This window comes from Panthera tigris, chromosome A2, assembly GCF_018350195.1.
Source record: "Panthera tigris isolate Pti1 chromosome A2, P.tigris_Pti1_mat1.1, whole genome shotgun sequence".
Lineage (NCBI taxonomy): Eukaryota > Metazoa > Chordata > Mammalia > Carnivora > Felidae > Panthera > Panthera tigris.
Window position 1 is genome coordinate 145042501 of NC_056661.1, and position 19021 is coordinate 145061521.

The 19021-nt window shown below is 53.1% G+C and overlaps 1 protein-coding gene across 1 annotated transcript; it reads left to right on the forward strand.

The window, feature by feature from the left end:
• Positions 1–9696: 9696 nt before the first annotated feature.
• On the forward strand, positions 9697–16155 carry CPA1 (carboxypeptidase A1). Its single transcript, XM_007078092.3, has 10 exons — positions 9697–9761; positions 10258–10339; positions 10792–11025; positions 11292–11393; positions 11936–12037; positions 12213–12323; positions 12941–13031; positions 13538–13737; positions 14122–14206; positions 15904–16155. The coding sequence occupies exons 1-10, from the start codon at positions 9697–9699 to the stop codon at positions 16089–16091; spliced, it is 1260 nt and encodes a 419-aa protein (XP_007078154.2). The 3' UTR covers positions 16092–16155.
• Positions 16156–19021: the final 2866 nt, after the last annotated feature.

Below are 19021 nucleotides of genomic sequence, written 5' to 3' on the forward strand. Positions count from 1 at the left end.
CACATCCAGGGAGAGGAAATCCTCTTTTCCCCCCTCTTTGCCACAGTCACCATGGTTGTCCTGCGCTGAGCGGTTAGTCCCGGCCCGGCATTTACTAAGTAAGCACTTTATTTAAGGGACAGAAGGGATAATATTTTGAGATAGAAGAAACAAGATGCACACCCTCCCAATCCTGAGGTTTCTTTATTTTTTTTTTTAGATTTATTTATTTATTTATTTATATTATTTATTTTGAGAGAGACAGAGACAGCATGAGCAGGGGAAGGGCAGAGAGAGAGAGAGCATCCCAAGCAGGCTCCACGCTTGGCAACGCAGAGCCCGACACGGGGCTCAAACTTACGAAACCATGAGATCATGACCTGAGCCAAAACCAAGAGTTGGACGCTTAACCCACGGAGCCTCCCAGGCGCCCCTCCTGAGGTTTTTCCTAATACTTTCCTCCTTCCTCCACCCCCAGGGAGCAGAGAGAGTGGGTCTGTTTGCCCCGCCCTCAGGGCAAGGCAGGTACTCTGAAGAAGCTGGAGGTCAACGGCAACGCTGGGTGGGCCTGTGCACGTCCAAGGCAGAAAGCGAGACTTGCATTTGCAAGGGCCAGACTTTGGTTTTGTTGCAAAAGAGGAGGATTGTGGGTACCCGGGAGCTGGCCCCTGCAGGACACAGAGCACGGGTTTTACTCTAAATCGCACACATGGAAGAAAGGAGGGTGAAGTGAGAACAAGTCCCTCTTTCCACCCTAAAAGGAGATAGAGGTTAAATTGGTAGATGGAGGGGATGGGTAGTGATCAGAACTCTAGGTAAGGCCCAGGTCCGAAAGGGCAATGAAGGAGCAGATTAACAATGGCCGAGCCAAGGGGTCTAGGCAGGTTATTAGAATGTACCCACGAGGCTGGGTACACTCTGAGCTGTTTAGCGCTCTGAGCAAAGAAATGGTGAGGAGGCCTGGGGTGGAAGCAAGAAGGCCGAGCCCGGGGGCCATGCGGCCAGCGGCCATGGTGGCACAGTGGCCATCGACTGGGGATGCCTGTGCCCAGGACCTGCCATGCCATGAGGAGGCCTGAGCAAGTCAGGGTAATGAACACCTGAAGAACCCAGATCCTCTCCAGGGGAAGAGCCAAAAGAAGGGAAGCATCCCGATTTGCGCTGTGGTTTCTCCCAGGAGACAGATTTTTTTTAAAGCTGGAAGTGATTTGAGCGAGCTAGAATTTCCAAGCTAAAGTTTTCTGCTATTAGCGGTAATATGAGGCCATGGGCTAAATTAGTATGAGCTACAGATAAATAAAGCAAGTTATACCTTTACACACCGGAGTGCGTGATTATAACTTTTGTACCCTCTGTGCAAATATTTGAATTTCAGCCTCTTGGGGAGGATATTATCAGTGTTTAAAATTTTTTTTTTCTTAATGTTTTTATTTATTTTTGAGAGAGAGACAGAGCATGAGCAGGGGAGGGGCAGAGAGAGAGGGAGACAGAATCTGAAGCAGGCTCCAGGCTCCGAGCTGTCAGCACAGAGCCTGACGTGGGGCTCGAACCCACGGACTGTGAGATCATGACCCGAGCTCAAGTCGGACACTTAACCGACTGAGCCACCCAGGTGCCCTGATATTATCAGTATTAATATGCTTGTACTTCAGATAAGGAAAGTATGATGATTATTTGGACAGGTTTTTTAATGTTTATTTATTTATTATAAAGAGAGAGAGAGAGAATGTGCATGAGTAGGAGAGGGGCAGACAGAGAGAGAGAGAGAGAGAGAGAGAGAATCCCAAGCAATCTCCATGCTGTCAGCGCAGAGCCCGATGCAGGGCTCAACCCCACGAATCGTGAGATAATGACCTGAGTGAAATCAAGAGTCGAATGCTTAACTGACTGAGCCACCCAGGTGCCCCGATTCGGAGAGATTTTAAAGGCCACACAAGATCACATGGATGGGAAGTTGTCAAAGGGGTTTTGAACTCGGGTTTGTCTAACTCCAAAACCACTATGTCTCCATTTGTCCAAGTGTGACCTGTGGCCGCATCGGCAGCAGAGTCCGTGGAGAGTAATTTAATGTGAAGATATTCGGGTTTCATTCCCAGAGTGAAACAATCTCTGGGGTGTACCCCCTCCCCCCCAAATGTGTATTTTTACCATCTGCCCCAGGAGTTCTGAGGTCCCTTAAAGGCTGAGAACCACCTGCTTTCCTGTCTCCCAGAAGAACACATTTGAGTTTCCCTGGGGGAGTTGGGGCCTTGGGTCTCCTACCTTTTGTCATTATCTGTTAGGGCCGAGGGTGGTTACAACGGCGGGACGCTGGTCATCCTTTGCCAGAGTATTGCCAAGGGGCTGCCTTAGCCTAGCCGTGGTCTGCAGACCACAGGCATCAGCATCACGTGGGAGCTTGCTGGAAATACAAACTCTCAGGCCACCCAAGACCTCCTGAATCAGAAAGAACCTCTGGGCATGGGACCAGGTGATGCCAATGCCATGCTGGAGAGGCATGGCCCTAGAGGCAGGAGGGTCTGGACCCTGATGAGCTTCTCAGTAACAACAGTGAAAATAATAACCATTTCTAGCACATACCGTGTGCCATTCATGGTTCCAAGGCATGACAGGTTTCAACACATTGCCTCCTCACGGCTCCGAGAAGTAAGACTCTCACTTTTTATTTTCAAATCAAGAGGCCCAGGATGAGGATAATAGCCAAAGGGCGCCCAGCGACTGAGAGGCAGGCCTGGGACATGAGTCTTGCCCAGAGCCCCTCAGGACCAGGGGCCAGGAGCTTGTTCTCACAGCCATGTTGGAAAGACCTCTGCGAGGCCAACAGGCTCACAAGAGTTGGGGCTGAAGCTGTTTTACAGATGGCGGTCTTCTGAAAGGCAACTTTCCCTTTAAAACCCTTCAATGACTTAACCCCCCCCCCCCCCCAGCCCAAGGTGCCACGTGGCTGGCTCTGCACACCTCTCCCGCTTTGCCTGAACACCTTGGTCATCAGCCCCAAGCTCTCTGACTTCCTCACAGCTTCTTCGGCTCCTTCCCAACTGGAAGCCCTTGCCTGTGCTCCTCCTTCTCTGGAACATTCTCTCACTCTCCCTCCAAATGACCCACTCCTTAAATTTTCCCCTTCAGTATAATTTCCTCACTTAGTCCTTCTAGGACCATCCATGAGAAGTCGATCTATTGTTCTCTTTGCCGAGGCCTTACGTACTTCCTCGATTACAGTGATAGTAACTGACTTCTTTGTTGCTTTGTCTCTGCCACTAGTTTGACTGCTCTGTAAGGGTAGGGACCACGTTCGGGTTATTCACCCTCAGTTCCTGTCAGGTGCACAGTGGGTACTCAGTGTTTGTCAAAAGAGTGCTTCTCGTCCTCGTCCTCGTTCTCGTCCGCATTAGAACTAGGTTTAGCATTAGGTGACAGAATGGCTTTAGCAGATCGGGGTTTTATTATTTTTTTTCATGTAATAAGTTGCCTGAGGTGGGTAGACCAGCCCACCTGACTGAACCTGACTCCTTGGTGCGCTGGGGACCCAGACCTTTCTGGACTGTTCTGTTTTGTCACTCGGCCATCATTTTGACCTCCAGTCTACCTCCATCACGTGACTGAATTCCAGGCAGGATGAGGGGCAAGGGCAACAAACGTGAGCCAGCGGCTGAGTTGGGCGGTCCACGGACTTCAACTTACACTTTATTGGCGGGGACTGTGTCGGTGGCCATGCTCAGCTGCAAGGGAGGCTGGGAAATCACTTTATAGCTGAGCAGATTGCTGCCCCCAGTGAAATTAGAGTTCTGCTGGGAAGGAGAAAGGGGCGAATGGATATTGGAAAGACAGCCAGCAGTCGGCTGCTGCTTCTCAGAAGGGAGAGAAGATCTGAAGGGGGTCTCTGAATCAGTTTCTTGGCTCTAGGTAATCAAGTGACTGACTAAATGATTAAGCCACAGAACTTTCCAGGGCCCTTTCAAAGCTTCTGGCCCAACCCCCTCATCTTACAGTTATGAAGGCTGGGGGGTCTCTGGACTCGCGAGGCCCTGCATGAACCTAACATCTGGGAGAAGACTAAAGCGAGGCCTCTTCTTCCTATGACCGAGGGGGTCTCCTCAGCAAGCCCAGGGACGTGATGGTTGGAGGAGTTTATCAAGTGAAAGCTCAAGACTTAAACATGTGAGTTTTAGAGATATTACAGAATAATCTCTTTTTCATAAAATCTGAACATTTTTGTTTTTCATTTCTGGGGTGTATAATGCCAAACAGGAGTTCAGTTTTTCTATATGCTGCCTGATTGGTGGTTGTTTTTTTTTTTGCCCACCCCCCCCCCCTTCCAACAAACTGCTCTTTTTAGGTTATGTTTTTTCATCCTTCTCACCAGTAAAATTTATGAGCATTTATTTAAAAGAAAAAAAAACACTGGAAAAACTGAAGAGAGAAAGAGTGATTATACATATGGAAAGCTATAAAGAACCACAGTGAATGTGCTGCGGTTATTGCTTTCTTAAAAAAACAAACCAGGCAGGCAGTTTGGAACCTGAAAGAGTCCTGTGTGAGGGCAGGCGGGTGGCAGAGGTGGAGAGCGATGGCCGAGTGGCCGCGGTCCAGGGAGCCCGGTGAGGAGCCCTTAGCTCTCCCCACCCCCACTCCCCGCCCTCCGCCATCTCCCCTCTGACCGCCCCCCGACCGGCCCAGAGAGAAAATGACTTTACTGAAATCATAAAATTAAATTAAAAAAAAAAAAAAAAAAAAGCTGCTTCAGAAAACTAAGAAGGCCCAGACAGCCACTTGCTACAGGCTGAGAGAATCCAGGGAACGTCAGCCTGTCAGTGCTCCACACACGGGTGAAGTCAGGCCACATCTTGAGGTTGGGGGGGCAAGTCGTGTTCTTCTGGGGATGGGGGGAGGGGGCCGGTGTCCCGAAGGACAACTTTAGCCTGTTCCGCCTTCCAATGTTCTCCCTCCCCAAGTATGTGGGACGGTCCTTGGCAACCGCGACGTGTTCGCAAATCCGTTGGTCCGGCTTGCTCCTCATTCACCTCTTGCTGTCTTGGCCAAACTCTGTGGCTCCCCATCTGCCCTCCTGCCCTCCCCCCATCAATTCCCCAAAGCACAGTTAAGAACGCAGGGTAACATTTCACAAAATTTGACTTGGGCATACAGAAGGGAAATACAATGTGGAAAGTTAAACCCTTCAACTGGACACTGGCTTTGGAGCTGGTTCGTGTCCCTTTGTGAGACAGCCCCTCCTTCTCCTCCACCCTCTTGACCCCATTCCCACGTTGCCTCTCCCCTCCCCCATTTTCTTTTTTCTTTTTCTTTTTCTTTTTCTTTTTCTTTTTCTTCTTCTTCTTCTTCTTCTTCTTCTTCTTCTTTTTCTTTTTCTTTTCTTTTTTACATTATGGGACATTCCTGCTTAGGTCTTCTCTCTTCCACATCTCTGTTCTGAGATTTCGCTTCTGACTTGACGCTTCCTAAAAACCCATTGAGTGTTTCTGTCTTTGGAATACGGATCCTGCCTCCCTTTTGGAGACCCACACTAGCCACTTGAAAGTGGGAGTTCTGCAGCTTCAAAGCAAACAAATAGGTCCTACAGGGTGCTCCATTAGGAAAGCGAAACTCAAGGAGGCTGCCACCAGGGCCTCGTCCTCCCAGCCTTCTATGAAGCCCCCAAGACCCGCAGCCTCCCCCTGTGGCCTCCCCCTGCAGCCTCCACAGGACGTGGCCCTCTCCACCCGCACTGTCCTGGGAACACTCATCCATCACAGGCCCCAGGACCTCTGTGGCTCTGCTCTGATCTGTTCACAAACCTGGAGAGCCAATCTCTCCCCTACCCAGACCTGTCATCACGGCTGTGATTCGTTCGGGGGTACAGAATACAAATGTCCTAGAATCATAAAGCGTTACCGCTAGAAGAGACCAAGGAGATCATTCTGTCCTACTCTCTCAATACGTTGATGAGGAAACTGAGGCTGAGGGATGTGCACGTGATCTCCCCAATCATATAATAGGTTTGTGGCGATTTATTTTTGGAAGGCATTCCCTCTCCTGTTTTTTGCTCTTTCCGGAAGTCAGAGGCTGTGTTTTTTGTTTGTTGGTTTTGTTTTTTAGGTACGTGTGATAGAAAGCCTCCTTGCTAAAGCTTGAGGGGGGAAATGGAACTAATTGGTTCTTCCAAGAGCGGGGGTGGGGGTGGGGTGGCTAGAACCGCCTGAATCACCTGGTCTTAGTTAGAGTCGGGAGGGGTGGTCCTTCGGAAGGAGGAGGACGCCGGGCAGGGAAAATGAGATGTGTTCATTACAGTCCACCGCTTAGCTGCCTCAAATTCTCATAGACTTCTCTTCCCATTCACACGAGTGTACCACATACAGCCTGAAACACACGTGCCGAAGGGAGACAGCTGAAGTCTCATCCAGCTCCTGCATCCAGTCATTTTGACTGTGCCCATTTGTGCTCTCTGCGAGGATCCCTCTTGCCCACTGTTTCCTTTGATCCCCAATATGGACATGGGGAACTGATTCTCCTGCCTTTATAACAACCCATTTTCTAGGTTTTAGTTTGGGGATCTTTAAGCATTGTCTTAGAGCCTCTGTTTATCATGCTTGGGCACTCTCTGGCAACAGGGTTGCCATGGATGGTTGTCCAGTTTGTACACTGCACAAAAACATTCTGCTGAGAGGATGAGGGACTATGTCTGCCCAGAGGGAGACTAATGCCTTTTCCCATTTCACATAAAGGCTCCCCTAGGCTAAAATTGTATTGTCTTCTGACAACACAAGCACTTTAAAAGCTTAGTAGATGCATCAGTTAGCAACAAACAATAAGCAACAGTGCTTTTTACAGTTAATAAGGAGGAAATGTATATTCTTTCATATTATATAGTCCAAAGGTGGGGCAACAGACTTGATAATATCCAGAGAAAGGTGTCTCCTTCTCAAGAGTGGAGAAACATTTTCTAGAAGCTTCCTTGCTGGCTTCCTTTCACCTCTTATTGGCCCAACGGAGTCACATGCCTACCCCCAGACCCATCACTTGCAAAAGACAATGGGGTTCCTCAATTGTCCTTTTTTTTTAATGTTTATTTTTGAGAGAGAGAGAGAGAGAGAGAGAGCATGATCAGGGGAGGGGCAGAGAGAGACAGAGACACAGAATCCGAAGCAGGCTCCAGGTTCTGAGCCATCAGCACAGAGCCTGATGTGGGGCCTGTGGAAGAAGGAGGGACGCTGGACTCTACTCCATGTGGCTTCAGCTGTCCTTCCTCTGTTTGCGTTCAGGCCTCAGCCCCGTGACTGGCCCAAGAATCTGCATACCAGGCTGGTGGCTTCTTTCTCATGCTAATAGGTCTCGATGGCCTTCATCTTTGCCCTTGCTTTGGACCAATGTGAAGCAAGCCACTGTGGAAAGGCAGTACTGTGGCCCTCTGCCCCAGGTTTCGTTCTAGCAAATTGGTTTTTGCCAAAAGGCAATTTTCAGCACCCTGAGGTGCTTTGGAGGGGCCCAGGGAATTAGGCCTAGCCTCCACCTGAGACCCAAAGTCCTCTCCCATTGTGTTTCCAGCTTCCTGCCCGTGCTGGCCCTCATTTTAGCTTGCAGCATTGAATTAATCTTTTCCAACCTTGCAAGAAAATAGATTACATGACTCTTGGACACCTTAGATGTCTGGCTGGAGGCTTCAAGAGGCCCACTTGGCGGGGCAGGGCCCTTCCCCCACCCCTCCTCCTTTCTGCAATGGGTTTGTCTTTTCTGGAAGGAATTCACAGAAGCCCCAAGAATTAGCCAACACCCCCCCCCCCGCCCCCAACATGTGTAATGTGCGTGAAACAGAGTCAAATTATAGGACAGCTTTAGAGTTAGAAATACAAAAAGAAATATTGTTTTCATAATGCAAACTGAAGGCAGGCTGTACGAAACCTCTTTTCCTGCTGGGGGACAGATTTGAAAGCTTGAGAATGTTACAGGGCACTGAGAGATGAGGGGGAGTAGGAGAGATGGCTAAGAAACAGTTCCTGGTCTGAGGAAGCTTCTAGTCTCGCTGGGAGACATACATTAAGGAGGAGCAAATGTGAGTTTGTGTTTCAGCACCGAATAGTGTAACGAACACCCCTTCCTTTCTCAGCCTAGCAAAATCCTGTCATTAAGACCCAGGTCAGATGTCACCTTCTTGGGAAAGTCTTCCCTGGACCCTGCTGGACAGGCCAACAGTGCAGAGTCCATGGCCTTACTGGTGCCTCTCACGCATGTCAGAGGAAAGGCACTGCTCGGGTCTCCTGCAGTGAGGAAAGCAAGCCAGTAAGACTTTTGCCCTTCCACCCTGGTCTTGGTGACAGCTTCTCGTAAGACCTCTTGGAGAACCGACATGTCGGTTGGTTACTTGTGTTTTTCACACCAGACCGTGAGCTCCCTGAGATCGGGGACCGGCGTGACTTGGGCATCATCCCAGGGCACAGCACAGTACCTGGGCCAGAAGAATGAATAAGGCAAGGGGTGAGCATTCGGAGGAGGGGTAGATACTTGAAAAAGAAGCCAGAGGAAGCTTCGGGGAGAAAGAGGGTCTTATCTGGGGCCTGGAGGTCAGGCAAGGCTGCTGGAGTGGAGAGGAACAGTCTTCATGAGGTTCAACGTCTGTTGAGGGTGAATTCAGTGTTTCACTGTCTTCTCAGAGCTAGGCTTGGCAGAGAGTGGGGGGTAAATCTAATGGGGTCACTCTGCCCCAGCCATAGAGGGTAGGCCAGGTAGGGGGTGGGATAGGGAGGCAGAGGGAACAGATGGAAACCAGAAAGGGCCACCTTGGCTGTTGTCAGTGTCCGAGCCTGAGCCCCTGACACAGAGCAGGGCCCCCAGATGGTGCTGGGTATCCGTCGGGGGCCCCCTGTGGATTAGGGCGGATTTGTGTTAGATGTTTCTACCATGAGATCAGCATCCAGAGCCCGAGCGAATTCCCCTTTGTGAGTTCCGGTTTCTCCTGTATACTGTGCAGTCCCCACAGGGGTCTGGCCCCGGTTCCCACCACCACGCTTTCTATTCAGATGACATCTGGTTACAGTTCCCATCAAGGGCGACCGCGATCCTGGGCCCTGTAGTGGGGGGGGCGGGGTGGTGGTGGAGGGAAACACTGGCGAGAGTCGAGTTCCTGCCCCAGCTGCGGTCGCTGTGGCCTGACTCCCGCAAGACCGCCGAGGCCGGCCAGGAGGAGTGGGGCCTTGAAGCCCCCTTCAGGGGGCTGTACCCCAGAGCGGGATGTGCCTTGTGCAGGGGAAGGGCAGCCCTGGACAGAGCCAGTGTGGTGAGAAGCCAGCGGGTACAAGCACTGGATGGGGGCAGAGAGTCCCAGCGTCCTCTGTCCCAGGAACAGAAGAGCTGGCCCTCAGGAGCGTGGGAGAAGGGGACACCCCACACGAGGCTCCAGCTGGTTGGCTGTGGGCGAGCAGGCTCCCAGCTGACCCTCAGGCTCCAGCTGACCCTCAGGCTCAGGCTGGCACTTCATGGCCAAGGGGTTGAGGCCTGGCTTATCTCCCCAGCTGCCCTGTTCCCTGCCACTTTATCAGGGAGGGCGAGAAGGTATCAGAGATCGGGGCCCTCATCCTCCCTCCCCGTGGGACAGGGCCCAGGTGCAAGGCGGGGCGGGGAGGGGACCAGCTCTCGGGCACGGTCGGAAGGACCCGGGAGACCTGGGAGAGTTTAAAAAGCCCCGGGACCTTCTCTCGGCCTCAGTTGATGTTCCCAGCTGGCTGCAGCATGAGGGGGCTGCTGATTTGGAGTGTGCTGCTAGGGGCTGTCCTTGGCAAAGAGGACTTTGTGGGGTAAGGGTATGGAGGGAAGGGGGTGCTCAGACAGGAGACGGGAGGACTCCGCCCCCAGCCAGTGTCTGGAGGAGAGAGACTGACTTATGGGATGACTCCAGAGAGGAGCAGACTAGCGGGCCCTAGGAGGCAGACTGACCGGGCACCAGGGCTGAGAAGGAAGGGGTCTGGTCCCTCTGGGCAGCTTCCCGAGCCCCCGAGAAATCTGAGCTTGAAGGAGGAGTTTTCAGGAGGGGAGGTGGGAGGAGGCCTGATGGGCTTTGGAGAGAGAGAGAAATAGTCTAAATCGGGACGGGGTAGCAGCTGTGTCCAGAAGGCTCCAAGGAGCCTGGGCCTCCCCTTGCGAAGACCCCTCGTGCTTCCCCCTGCTCAGCCCGGAGGCTCGAGCCCAGCCTGGGGCTTCCAGGCCACTGGATGCGGCGTCCTCCCACCTGGGGAGTGTGGAGGGCCAATCAGAGCTGCTCAGGCCCCCAGTGTCCCCTCCCTCTCTGCCCAGGCACCAGGTGCTCCGAATCTCTGCTGCCGATGAAGCCCAGGTCCAGAAGGTGAAGGAGTTGGAGGACCTCGAGCACCTGCAGGTCGGAAGAAGTGGGGAGTCCTCCAGGAGGCCCCAGGGCTCCTCCCAGGCCAGCCGGGCCCACCCCAGGACCCCATCATCCCCTGGGGCCACCTGGGGCCTGGCCCTGCTCTCCTCAGCCACCCAGAAAGGACCCGGGGGACTGCTTCCTGTCGGGAAACGATTTAACCTCCTAGTTCCAGACTCTTCCTGCCCTTGAGCATCCGAGCAAAGGGAGGGCCTTCTCTCTAGCGCTTCTCTTTGCTTGCCGTCTTGAAGCTCCTCCGCGATGCTTCCCGGGCCATTTCCCCGACCGTGGTGGACGCCGTCCAGGGCCCACGGTTTCCCCTCGGTGCCCGGCCCCTAACGCCCACGCCGCAGCCCCAGGTGTACGTGACCCCCTGGCGCCGGCACCCCCTCCCGGCTGGCCCTTGCCCGGCTCACCGTGACGGTGCCCGTTCTCGTCCTCTCCAGCTGGACTTCTGGCGGGGCCCTGGCCAGCCCGGCTCTCCCATCGACGTCCGAGTGCCCTTCCCCAGCATCCAGGCTGTCAAGGCCTTCCTGGAGGCCCACGGCCTCGGGTACACGATCATGATTGAGGACGTGCAGTCGTTGCTGGACGAGGAGCAGGAGCAGATGTTCGCCTTCCAGGCCCGGTCCCGCTCCACCGACACCTTCAACTACGCCACCTACCACACCCTGGAGGAGGTGAGGGGCCCCCGGGACCCCTCCGCACCGCACCGGCACGGAGCTCTACATCAGGCTGGCAGAGTGCGGCCAGAGTCAGGGGTGACCTGGGCATGCGCAGCACCCGCCCCGTCTCCGGGGGGCTCGGGGCTGGGGGGGGCGGGGGCGGGGAGGGGGGTCTGGGCTGCGGCTCCGCTACGTTGCAGGGCCTGTGGCAGGCTGGCTGACGCTGCTGCAGGGGGGAAGCGTCCGGGTGACAGCCGGCCTCCCCTTCTCTCCCTTCTCAGATCTACAGCTTCATGGATATGCTGGTGGCCGAGCACCCACAGCTTGTGAGCAAGCTCCAGATCGGCAACACCTACGAGGGGCGTCCCATCTATGTGCTGAAGGTAACGGGCACCTAGGCAAAAATGGGCACCCACATCTGTGTGTGGGGGCCTGTGGGTGAGCCCAGGGTCACCGAGAACGCTCTGCTATGTGAACCCCCCGTGCTGACATTTGGGAAGGTCGCAATTTCTATGCTGGTCTAGCCGTAGGCATACCCGGGCACACACGGTTCTTAAACTTTTAAGTGACCGAGTGTTTTCAAGCAAGCGTCCCGTTGCGGAAAGTATCCGAGAGTCCGGGTAGTCCAGATAAAATGGTTTATTTGTGACACCCCACAGAGAACTGTGTCTGGGCAGAGGAAAAGAGTAGGGCCCGGAGTTCTGGCTGAGTCATATTTGCCCCAAGGCCAGGGTGAAGGCTGGAGGCCAAGTTCTGTGGGATTCCTGCGCGGGCCCCACCCCCACCCCTCACCTGAGTGATGGCCCCACAAGGAAAGCCTTAACCTGAGATACCCAGGGAGCCGATGGCCTCTGGCCTGGCGTGTGCTCCCCTTCAAGGAGGCAAGATAAGACCCGAGCTGGATCTCTTTGCTTTTCTTGTTCAGTTCAGCACCGGGGGAAACAACCGTCCCGCCATCTGGATCGACACGGGGATCCATTCCCGGGAGTGGGTTACCCAGGCCAGCGGGGTCTGGTTTGCCAAGAAGGTAAGCTCGGGGAGGTGAGGAGGGTTCTCACCTGGTGGGCTGGTGGTCAAGGCCCACGGGAGCCCGGGCCTCCCCTTTGCATCCAGAAGCAGGGATGCAGAGGTGCAAATGTCCGTTGCTCTAGGGTGGCCGATGCCTGGCCTGACCCACTCTGCCTGCGTGTCCCCCCCACCAGATCACACAAGACTATGGCCAGGACTTCACTCTCACTGCCATTCTTGATTCCATGGACATCTTCCTGGAGATTGTCACTAACCCTGATGGTTTTGCCTTCACCCACAGCAAGGTACAGACTTCCTCTCGTTCTTGGGGAAAACACGGCGGGCCCCTGGCCTCTGAGCCCCGCAGGCTACTCACCCCGAATCTCAACCCCCAGAAGTTGAAGGAGGGGCAAACAGACCTGTTCTGCTGGACCAGGGTTCTCATCCTAGGCCTTCTTGATGAGGCCCCTCAACTCTCAACCCCTCCGTTGAGAGAGGCAAAAATGTCTTCAGACATTGCCATATATCTGGGGATGGGGAGGGGGGACAAAATCCCCCAGACCCGCTGCCCTGGACCTTATTTCCTAACTTTATTTTACTTTTATGGCAGGTACAGCCTGCTACCAATCCCGCGTGTCCGGGCAGGGGGCGGGGGGAGGGGCACCTTCGTTTCCGCCGGTAGAAACCTCTGGCCAAGTGCCGTCCACTGTTGCCTCTGTTCTCCTTCAACCAAGAGCCCCCTTTGCAGACGGACCTTCCCGACAACCTTGAACGTGGCTTCTGATCCATGCTGTGTCCACGCCCATGCTCCTGATCGGAGCGCCTCGTGTCGGTTGTGGCCGCTCGCGGCCCGCACTGCTCTCCGCGGGCTCTGGCCCCCGGCCCAGCACGGTGACCGACAGGTGTCTGGTTCCTTCCTCAGAATCGCATGTGGCGCAAGACTCGATCCCTCACACCGGGCTCCTCCTGTGTTGGGGTGGACCCCAACCGGAACTGGGATGCTGGCTTTGGGAGTAAGGCCCAGTGTGATTTGGGGGCAGGGACGGGAAACCCAGATGGCTTCTTCCCCGCCTGTGTCCTGCTGCCCCCCCTACCCCTTTCCTGCCCCAGCAGGGAGGGCAGAGATGTCAGCCTCTCCACTGAGGCTCCCAGGGAGGGAGGAGGGCCTCTGAGATTTTCTTGCTCCTCGTCCGTAGAAACATATCTCCCCCCATTGGAACTTAGGTCTGAAACCTATGTGGGGGGTTTCTAGAGTAACTTCAGCTCCTTCTCTCTGTGGTCTCTTCACTGCAAGAATGGATCTTGCTTGGGGAGCCCTCCTTCCCTCTCTGGGCACATCCACCTGGCTGGGGAGGGAGGCAGGCCCCCCAGGTTATAAAAGGCCTTGGCCTTTCCTTAATTCCAGGGTGGGGGTGAGCCCTCCTGCATCCCACCCTTATTTCCACGCAAAGAACTTGAGGGTGTGGAAGCCACGCTGCTTGGCTGTTAAGGAATGCTACCCCCCCCTCTCCTCCCACAGTGGCCGGAGCCAGCAGCAACCCCTGCACGGACACTTACCGTGGCAAGTTTGCAAATTCCGAAGTGGAGGTCAAGTCCATCGTGGACTTTGTGAAGAGCCACGGGAACATCAAGGCCTTCATCTCCATCCACAGCTACTCCCAGCTCCTCCTGTATCCCTACGGCTACAAGGCAGAGCCAGCCCCCGACCGGGACGAGCTGGTATGTGCTGATCCCTTGCTTGCCCTGCCGTGCCCAGCACCCCTTTCCACGGACCCCTGATGCCTTGGGAAGACCGGCAAGGCGGACTTGTCTCGCTTTCTGTCTGGGAAACTGAGGTACAGAGTGGCTGAGTCACTTCTGTCCCATGACACTGCAAGGGGAAGGGCTAGACTTTGAGCTTGTGCCACAAGTTCAATCTGGAGCCGCGGTGTGATCAACGGCCAGCCAGACGTCCGCGGGGTTCGGGGATCGCGGGGCTGCTGAGCTCCCGCTGTGCGCGGGGCCCCGTGCTCTCTGCTGGGCTACTTCCCAGCTAGACACTGGGCTACCCTGGCCCTGGCGTTACTGGCCGTAACAGGTGGTATCGCTTGGCATTTTCTCCAGGATCAGCTGGCCAAGTCTGCTGTGACGGCCCTGGCCTCTCTGTATGGGACCAAGTTCAAGTACGGCAGCATCATCAAAACGATTTGTAAGTGGGTGCACGGTCTCTGGGGTGGCACCGGGAGGAAGCTTAGCCGGCTTTTCCTGCCTGATGCGGTGTTCCTCCTGGAGGAAGCAGCCAGGGGTGTGCCTAGATCTGGGAGCATGGGCGAGGACAACAGCCCTCGGCGGTGCCTCGGGGAGCAGTGGGGCCCTTTCCTGAAGTGAACTCTGCCTTCGTCGATACCTTCAGACAAACCTATCAGTTCCTCTGAGAACTTTTGTCCCCTTGTCTGGGGTTAAGTCCAGCTTTAGGAGGGGATGGAGAGTTCCGCTGGCGTTTGTAGATCACCAAGAAACTCACCTTAAAAAAATACTCTTCCTCCAATGCCTTTCAGTGAGAGAATATGTCCTATCTTTTCCCAGCTTACTTGTACGTGCAATGCCCCTGCGAGGAGCACTGTTATGTCAGAATGGAATTAAGTCAGCAAATGTTCATTGAGCACCTACTCTGTACCAGGCCTTGTTTTCTGCGCTTGGGAAATAGTTGGAAATAAGCGAAGATCAGGAAACGTACGTTCTAGTCAGGGAGAGTGACAATAAACACGAATGAGTAGACGATACAGTGTGTTAGGCCACAAATGCTAGGGAGAAAAAGAAAAACTAGAACCTGGTGAGCGGAGTCAGGAATATCGGGCATGGAAGTTGGGTGGGTGGGTTGAAGGGTAGGCCTCATTGAGACAGGAAAATTTGGGCCAGTGTTGAAGGACACGAGGAAGGGCGCCAAGAGGCTATCTATCTGGGGGAAGAGCCTCGCAGGCAGAGGAACCTTCTAGAACAAAGGCCCTGCCATGTGATCTGGACTGGCGTGTTGGGGGGATAGCAGGGACAACATGGAGCCCTGGGTGATGGCCGCAGGGTGAGAGCACACGGGGGTCGTCGGGGACAGGTGGGGGGCGGGGGGGGGCAGATCCCGTAGGGCCCTGAGGAATGCAGTAAGTTTGCTGGCCGACGACAGGCAGAAGTACTGAGTCAGAGGCCGAGGACAGAGGTGAGAGGGCTTGCAGGCACCCTTCACGTACCTCCGCCCCCGCGCGCCCAGGGCTTGGTAGATGAGTGGGCCACGGTCTTACTGAGGGCTGGCCTCGCTTTTGGACTTCAGGCCTCGTTTGGAAATGGGTTTCAAACCGCACCAGAGGTTGTTGCTTCGGTCGGCGTTGCCAGGTTAAGTCCAGATATGCAGCCCACCTCCCACACCCCTGCCCAATTCAAAACCAACTTCGTTACCCGCTGTTAACCGCAAACCTGGGCAAAATTCCCTCCAGAAAGACAGACGAGGGGCCTGTGCTTTGCCTCTGGCCTTCTGCACTCTCTCCTGCAGACCAGAGCCCCAGGGGACAGATCCTGGTTACTCAAGCGGGTAACTCTGGTATATTTGGAGGTTTGACCAAAGCAGCTGTTGGAGGGAGGTGGTTTTCAGCGGGGCTTTTGCAACAGCAAGAACTTTCTCGCATTCCCCCGTGATAGGAGATCCACTGCCGGTCCTCCTGTCTGGGCCTCTGGAGCTCAGACCCCTTGGGGGACTTCCTGGGAGGGAGCCAGGCTGCTTGGTCAACAGCAGGCACTTAGTAGCCGCTGACTCCAGTCAACCCTGCATGAGGCTCCGGGTTTAGGACCATTGGCCCAGCCCGTACCAGTGTTTCTAAGTTTTTGACCTTTGCTCTCCGGCATCTGCTCCTGCCCCAGACCAAGCCAGCGGAAGCACCATCGACTGGACCTACAGCCAGGGCATCAAGTACTCCTACACCTTCGAGCTCCGGGACACGGGGCGCTATGGCTTCCTGCTGCCGGCCTCCCAGATCGTCCCCACGGCCCAGGAGACGTGGCTGGCGCTTCGGACCATCATGGAACACACCCTGAATCACCCCTACTGAACTGGTCCTTCGGCCCTCTCTTCTTCCTCCTCTCTGGCCCCACCCGGGCGACCAAATAAAGTCTGAGTGTAAGTGGAACAGAATCTTGGGGGCTCACGTGTGGGAACGTACGTGGCACGTCCGCCTTTTCAAGCTAGGGCAGAAGTGATTTAGTTCCTGCAGGCCTCGCCGGAAATGTGCGGGCGGTTGGACTAGATGACCCCTCGATTGCCCCCGCCTTCCGAGGTCCTCTGAATTTGGATCCAAGTGGCGTCTGTTTTAATTAGATCACCCTGGGCTTAGCTCATCGGTGGGGCGATGTGTTCATACCTTAGTAGCAAGCGGCAGCCACAGCTGCTGACCGAATGCGTGGGACCCCGCAGTGGTCAGGAATTCAGCTCGTACAAGAGTGTTGCCAGTTGGATCCATGTATCTACAAGAGCCGTAACTCTAAGTATGAGACAGAATAATCCTGGTGGCCACCGCTGTCCCAAACAGACATTGCAGCCAGGCCCGGCCCATTTCTGTAAAGCCAGATACGGTCTCCCACTCCTGGATTAAATCGGAAGAAAACGATTAGGTCGAATGAAATAATTTACTGAAGATAAAGAACGAACACCAATCCCAGAATCTTTTACTAACTGTGGTGCCTCGTGACGACTTTGCCTTTAGGGACAGAAGTAGCTTTCTTCTCATACGTCACATCCTTTCTAGCATCCTTCGGGTCTCCACTTCCTTTTCTATTTGACCACCATTACTCCTTATCATTTGCAACGTTTCTCACATAGAAGGCTCTCCTCTTGACACTCTCCAGAGCTCCTAAAACTCGTTGGGTTTCCTCCTTTGGCTTGGTGATTCTGCTGGCTAGGAGATCACACTCGGCGGCCAGTACACTACATAGGGCATCCCGACTCTTGTCAGAGCAAGAGTCTAACTTCTGTTCCTTCCGAGTCTCTTCGGACGCGAATGCGGAGCAGGGGTTACTCCCACGGAAGTCACTGGGGCGTGGGTGAGGGTGGATTGGTAGCTCCCCAGAGATGGAAACTGGGGGTGAAGGTGGCGGTCTTGCCCTGTATCAGCCATTTGAGGTGTTACAGGGCATCTGGCTCCAAGATCTTAAAAGTCTTGTCTTTTCCACAGAGCACGGCCTGTAGGTCAAATGCTTTTTCTCTTTCTTTCTTTCTTTTTTTTTTTTTGCTACCATTCTAAAAAGCAAAATGTACAAGGCAGGATACATACCTATTTATCAATCGTACATAAACTTAGACACATGCAAGTGTATGAGGCAAGGAAAAATGGTGTTTTAGTCTTTACGGACAAATGACCTAAAGGTTTTATAACACTCCCTTCAAGTTATCTTTCGGGAAACATTTCCATCCAACCTATGAATGGAACCCATTTTAATGGCTCAGTTTGGGCCAGTGAAAAGCCAATCTTATTTTTTGCTTAATAAAAATGGATAGGCAAAAAAATGTTAAGTTAGCAAGGACAGTAAATCTTACGAAATTGGATTACTTAGGCTTCCAGGATAGAATTGCTTAATTTAAGGTTAATTGTGCTTCCTGAGAGCAGGCAGCACTTTGGCATTCAATCTCCAAAACCACCAACAATAGTTGACGTACGGATGCCCAATAAATGTTTGTTGAGTGAATGTTCTCTACTTTTACTAATGAATGAACTTAAGAATTTTATAATCTGTAGAGTGTAGGCTCGTGAGTTATTTTGAATTCCCTGAGTTGTAGTTTAGAAAGTGAGGCTCTGAGCAAGAGTCTTTTTCCTTTTTTTAAAATTTTTAATGTTTATTATTTATTTTTTTTAATTTTTTTTTAACGTTTATTTATTTTTGAGACAGAGACAGAGCATGAATGGGGGGAGGGGCAGAGAGAGAGACACGGAATTGGAAGCAGGCTCCAGGCTCTGAGCCATCAGCCCGGCGCCTGACGTGGGGCTCGAACTCACGGACCGTGAGATTGTGACCTGAGCTGAAGTTGGACACTTAACCGACTGAGCCACCCAGGCGCCCCTACTATTTATTCTTGAGAGAGAGAGATGGAGCACGAGCGGAGGAGGGGCAGAGAGAGAGAGGGAGACACGGAATCCAAGGCAGGCTCTAGGCTCTGAGCTGGCAGCACAGAGCCTGACATGGGGCTGGAACTCTTGAACCACGAGACATGACCTGAGCCAAAGTCGGATGCTCAACCGACTGAGCCACCCAGGCGCCCCTGAGCAAGAATCTTAAGAAACCTGGTAAGACAAGGAATGAAGCACCAGAAAATTCCATGAGGGGAGAGACTGCACTGTTTTGTTCAACACATAATCCCTACTGGTCTGCCAAATACACGGCACAGAGTAGGCACTTAATAAATACTTGTTAAATGGAGATACGGAACTTGTTAATACTTTTTTTTCTATTTTCAAGTATAGGAAGAGGTTTACATTTTGTTTGCAGATACATAGTTTTACAAATCTGTGGGTAAGAAAAATTTATACATAAAAGCATGAAGCTAAAAGAGAAATAATACTTGTAGAAAATATCGCAGCGTATATGAAAAAGTATTAATATTCTTGAAGGGAAAAGAGTTCTTATAAGTAAAAGGGGTTTAAAAAATTTTTTTTAACGTTTATTTTTGAGCAGGGGGAGGGTCAGAGAGAGAGAGAGAGGGAGACACAGAATCTGAAACAGGCTCCAGGCTCTGAGTCATCAGCCCAGAGCCTGATGCGGGGCTCGAACTCACAGACTGCGAGATCATGACCTGAGCAGAAGTTGGACGCTTAACCGACTCAGCCACCCAGGCGCCCCAGTAAAAGGGGTTTTAAATAAAAAAGGACTAAAATTTCCAAAGAAAAATAAGCAATTCCCCAAAGAAGAAACACAAAAGGCCAATAAACGTATGAGAGATACTGATCCTCTGAGTGATTTTTTTGTACATTAAAGAAAGGCAAATAAATCA

Excerpts from the sequence above, each read along its gene's own strand:
- CPA1 (XM_007078092.3), top strand. The coding sequence starts at position 9,697 with ATGAGGGGGCTGCTGATTTGGAGTGTGCTGCTAGGGGCTGTCCTTGGC. Across the intron at positions 10,340-10,791 it reads AGGACCTCGAGCACCTGCAG|CTGGACTTCTGGCGGGGCCC; the intron begins GTCGGAAGAAGT and ends CGTCCTCTCCAG. Across the intron at positions 13,738-14,121 it reads CCCCCGACCGGGACGAGCTG|GATCAGCTGGCCAAGTCTGC; the intron begins GTATGTGCTGAT and ends CATTTTCTCCAG.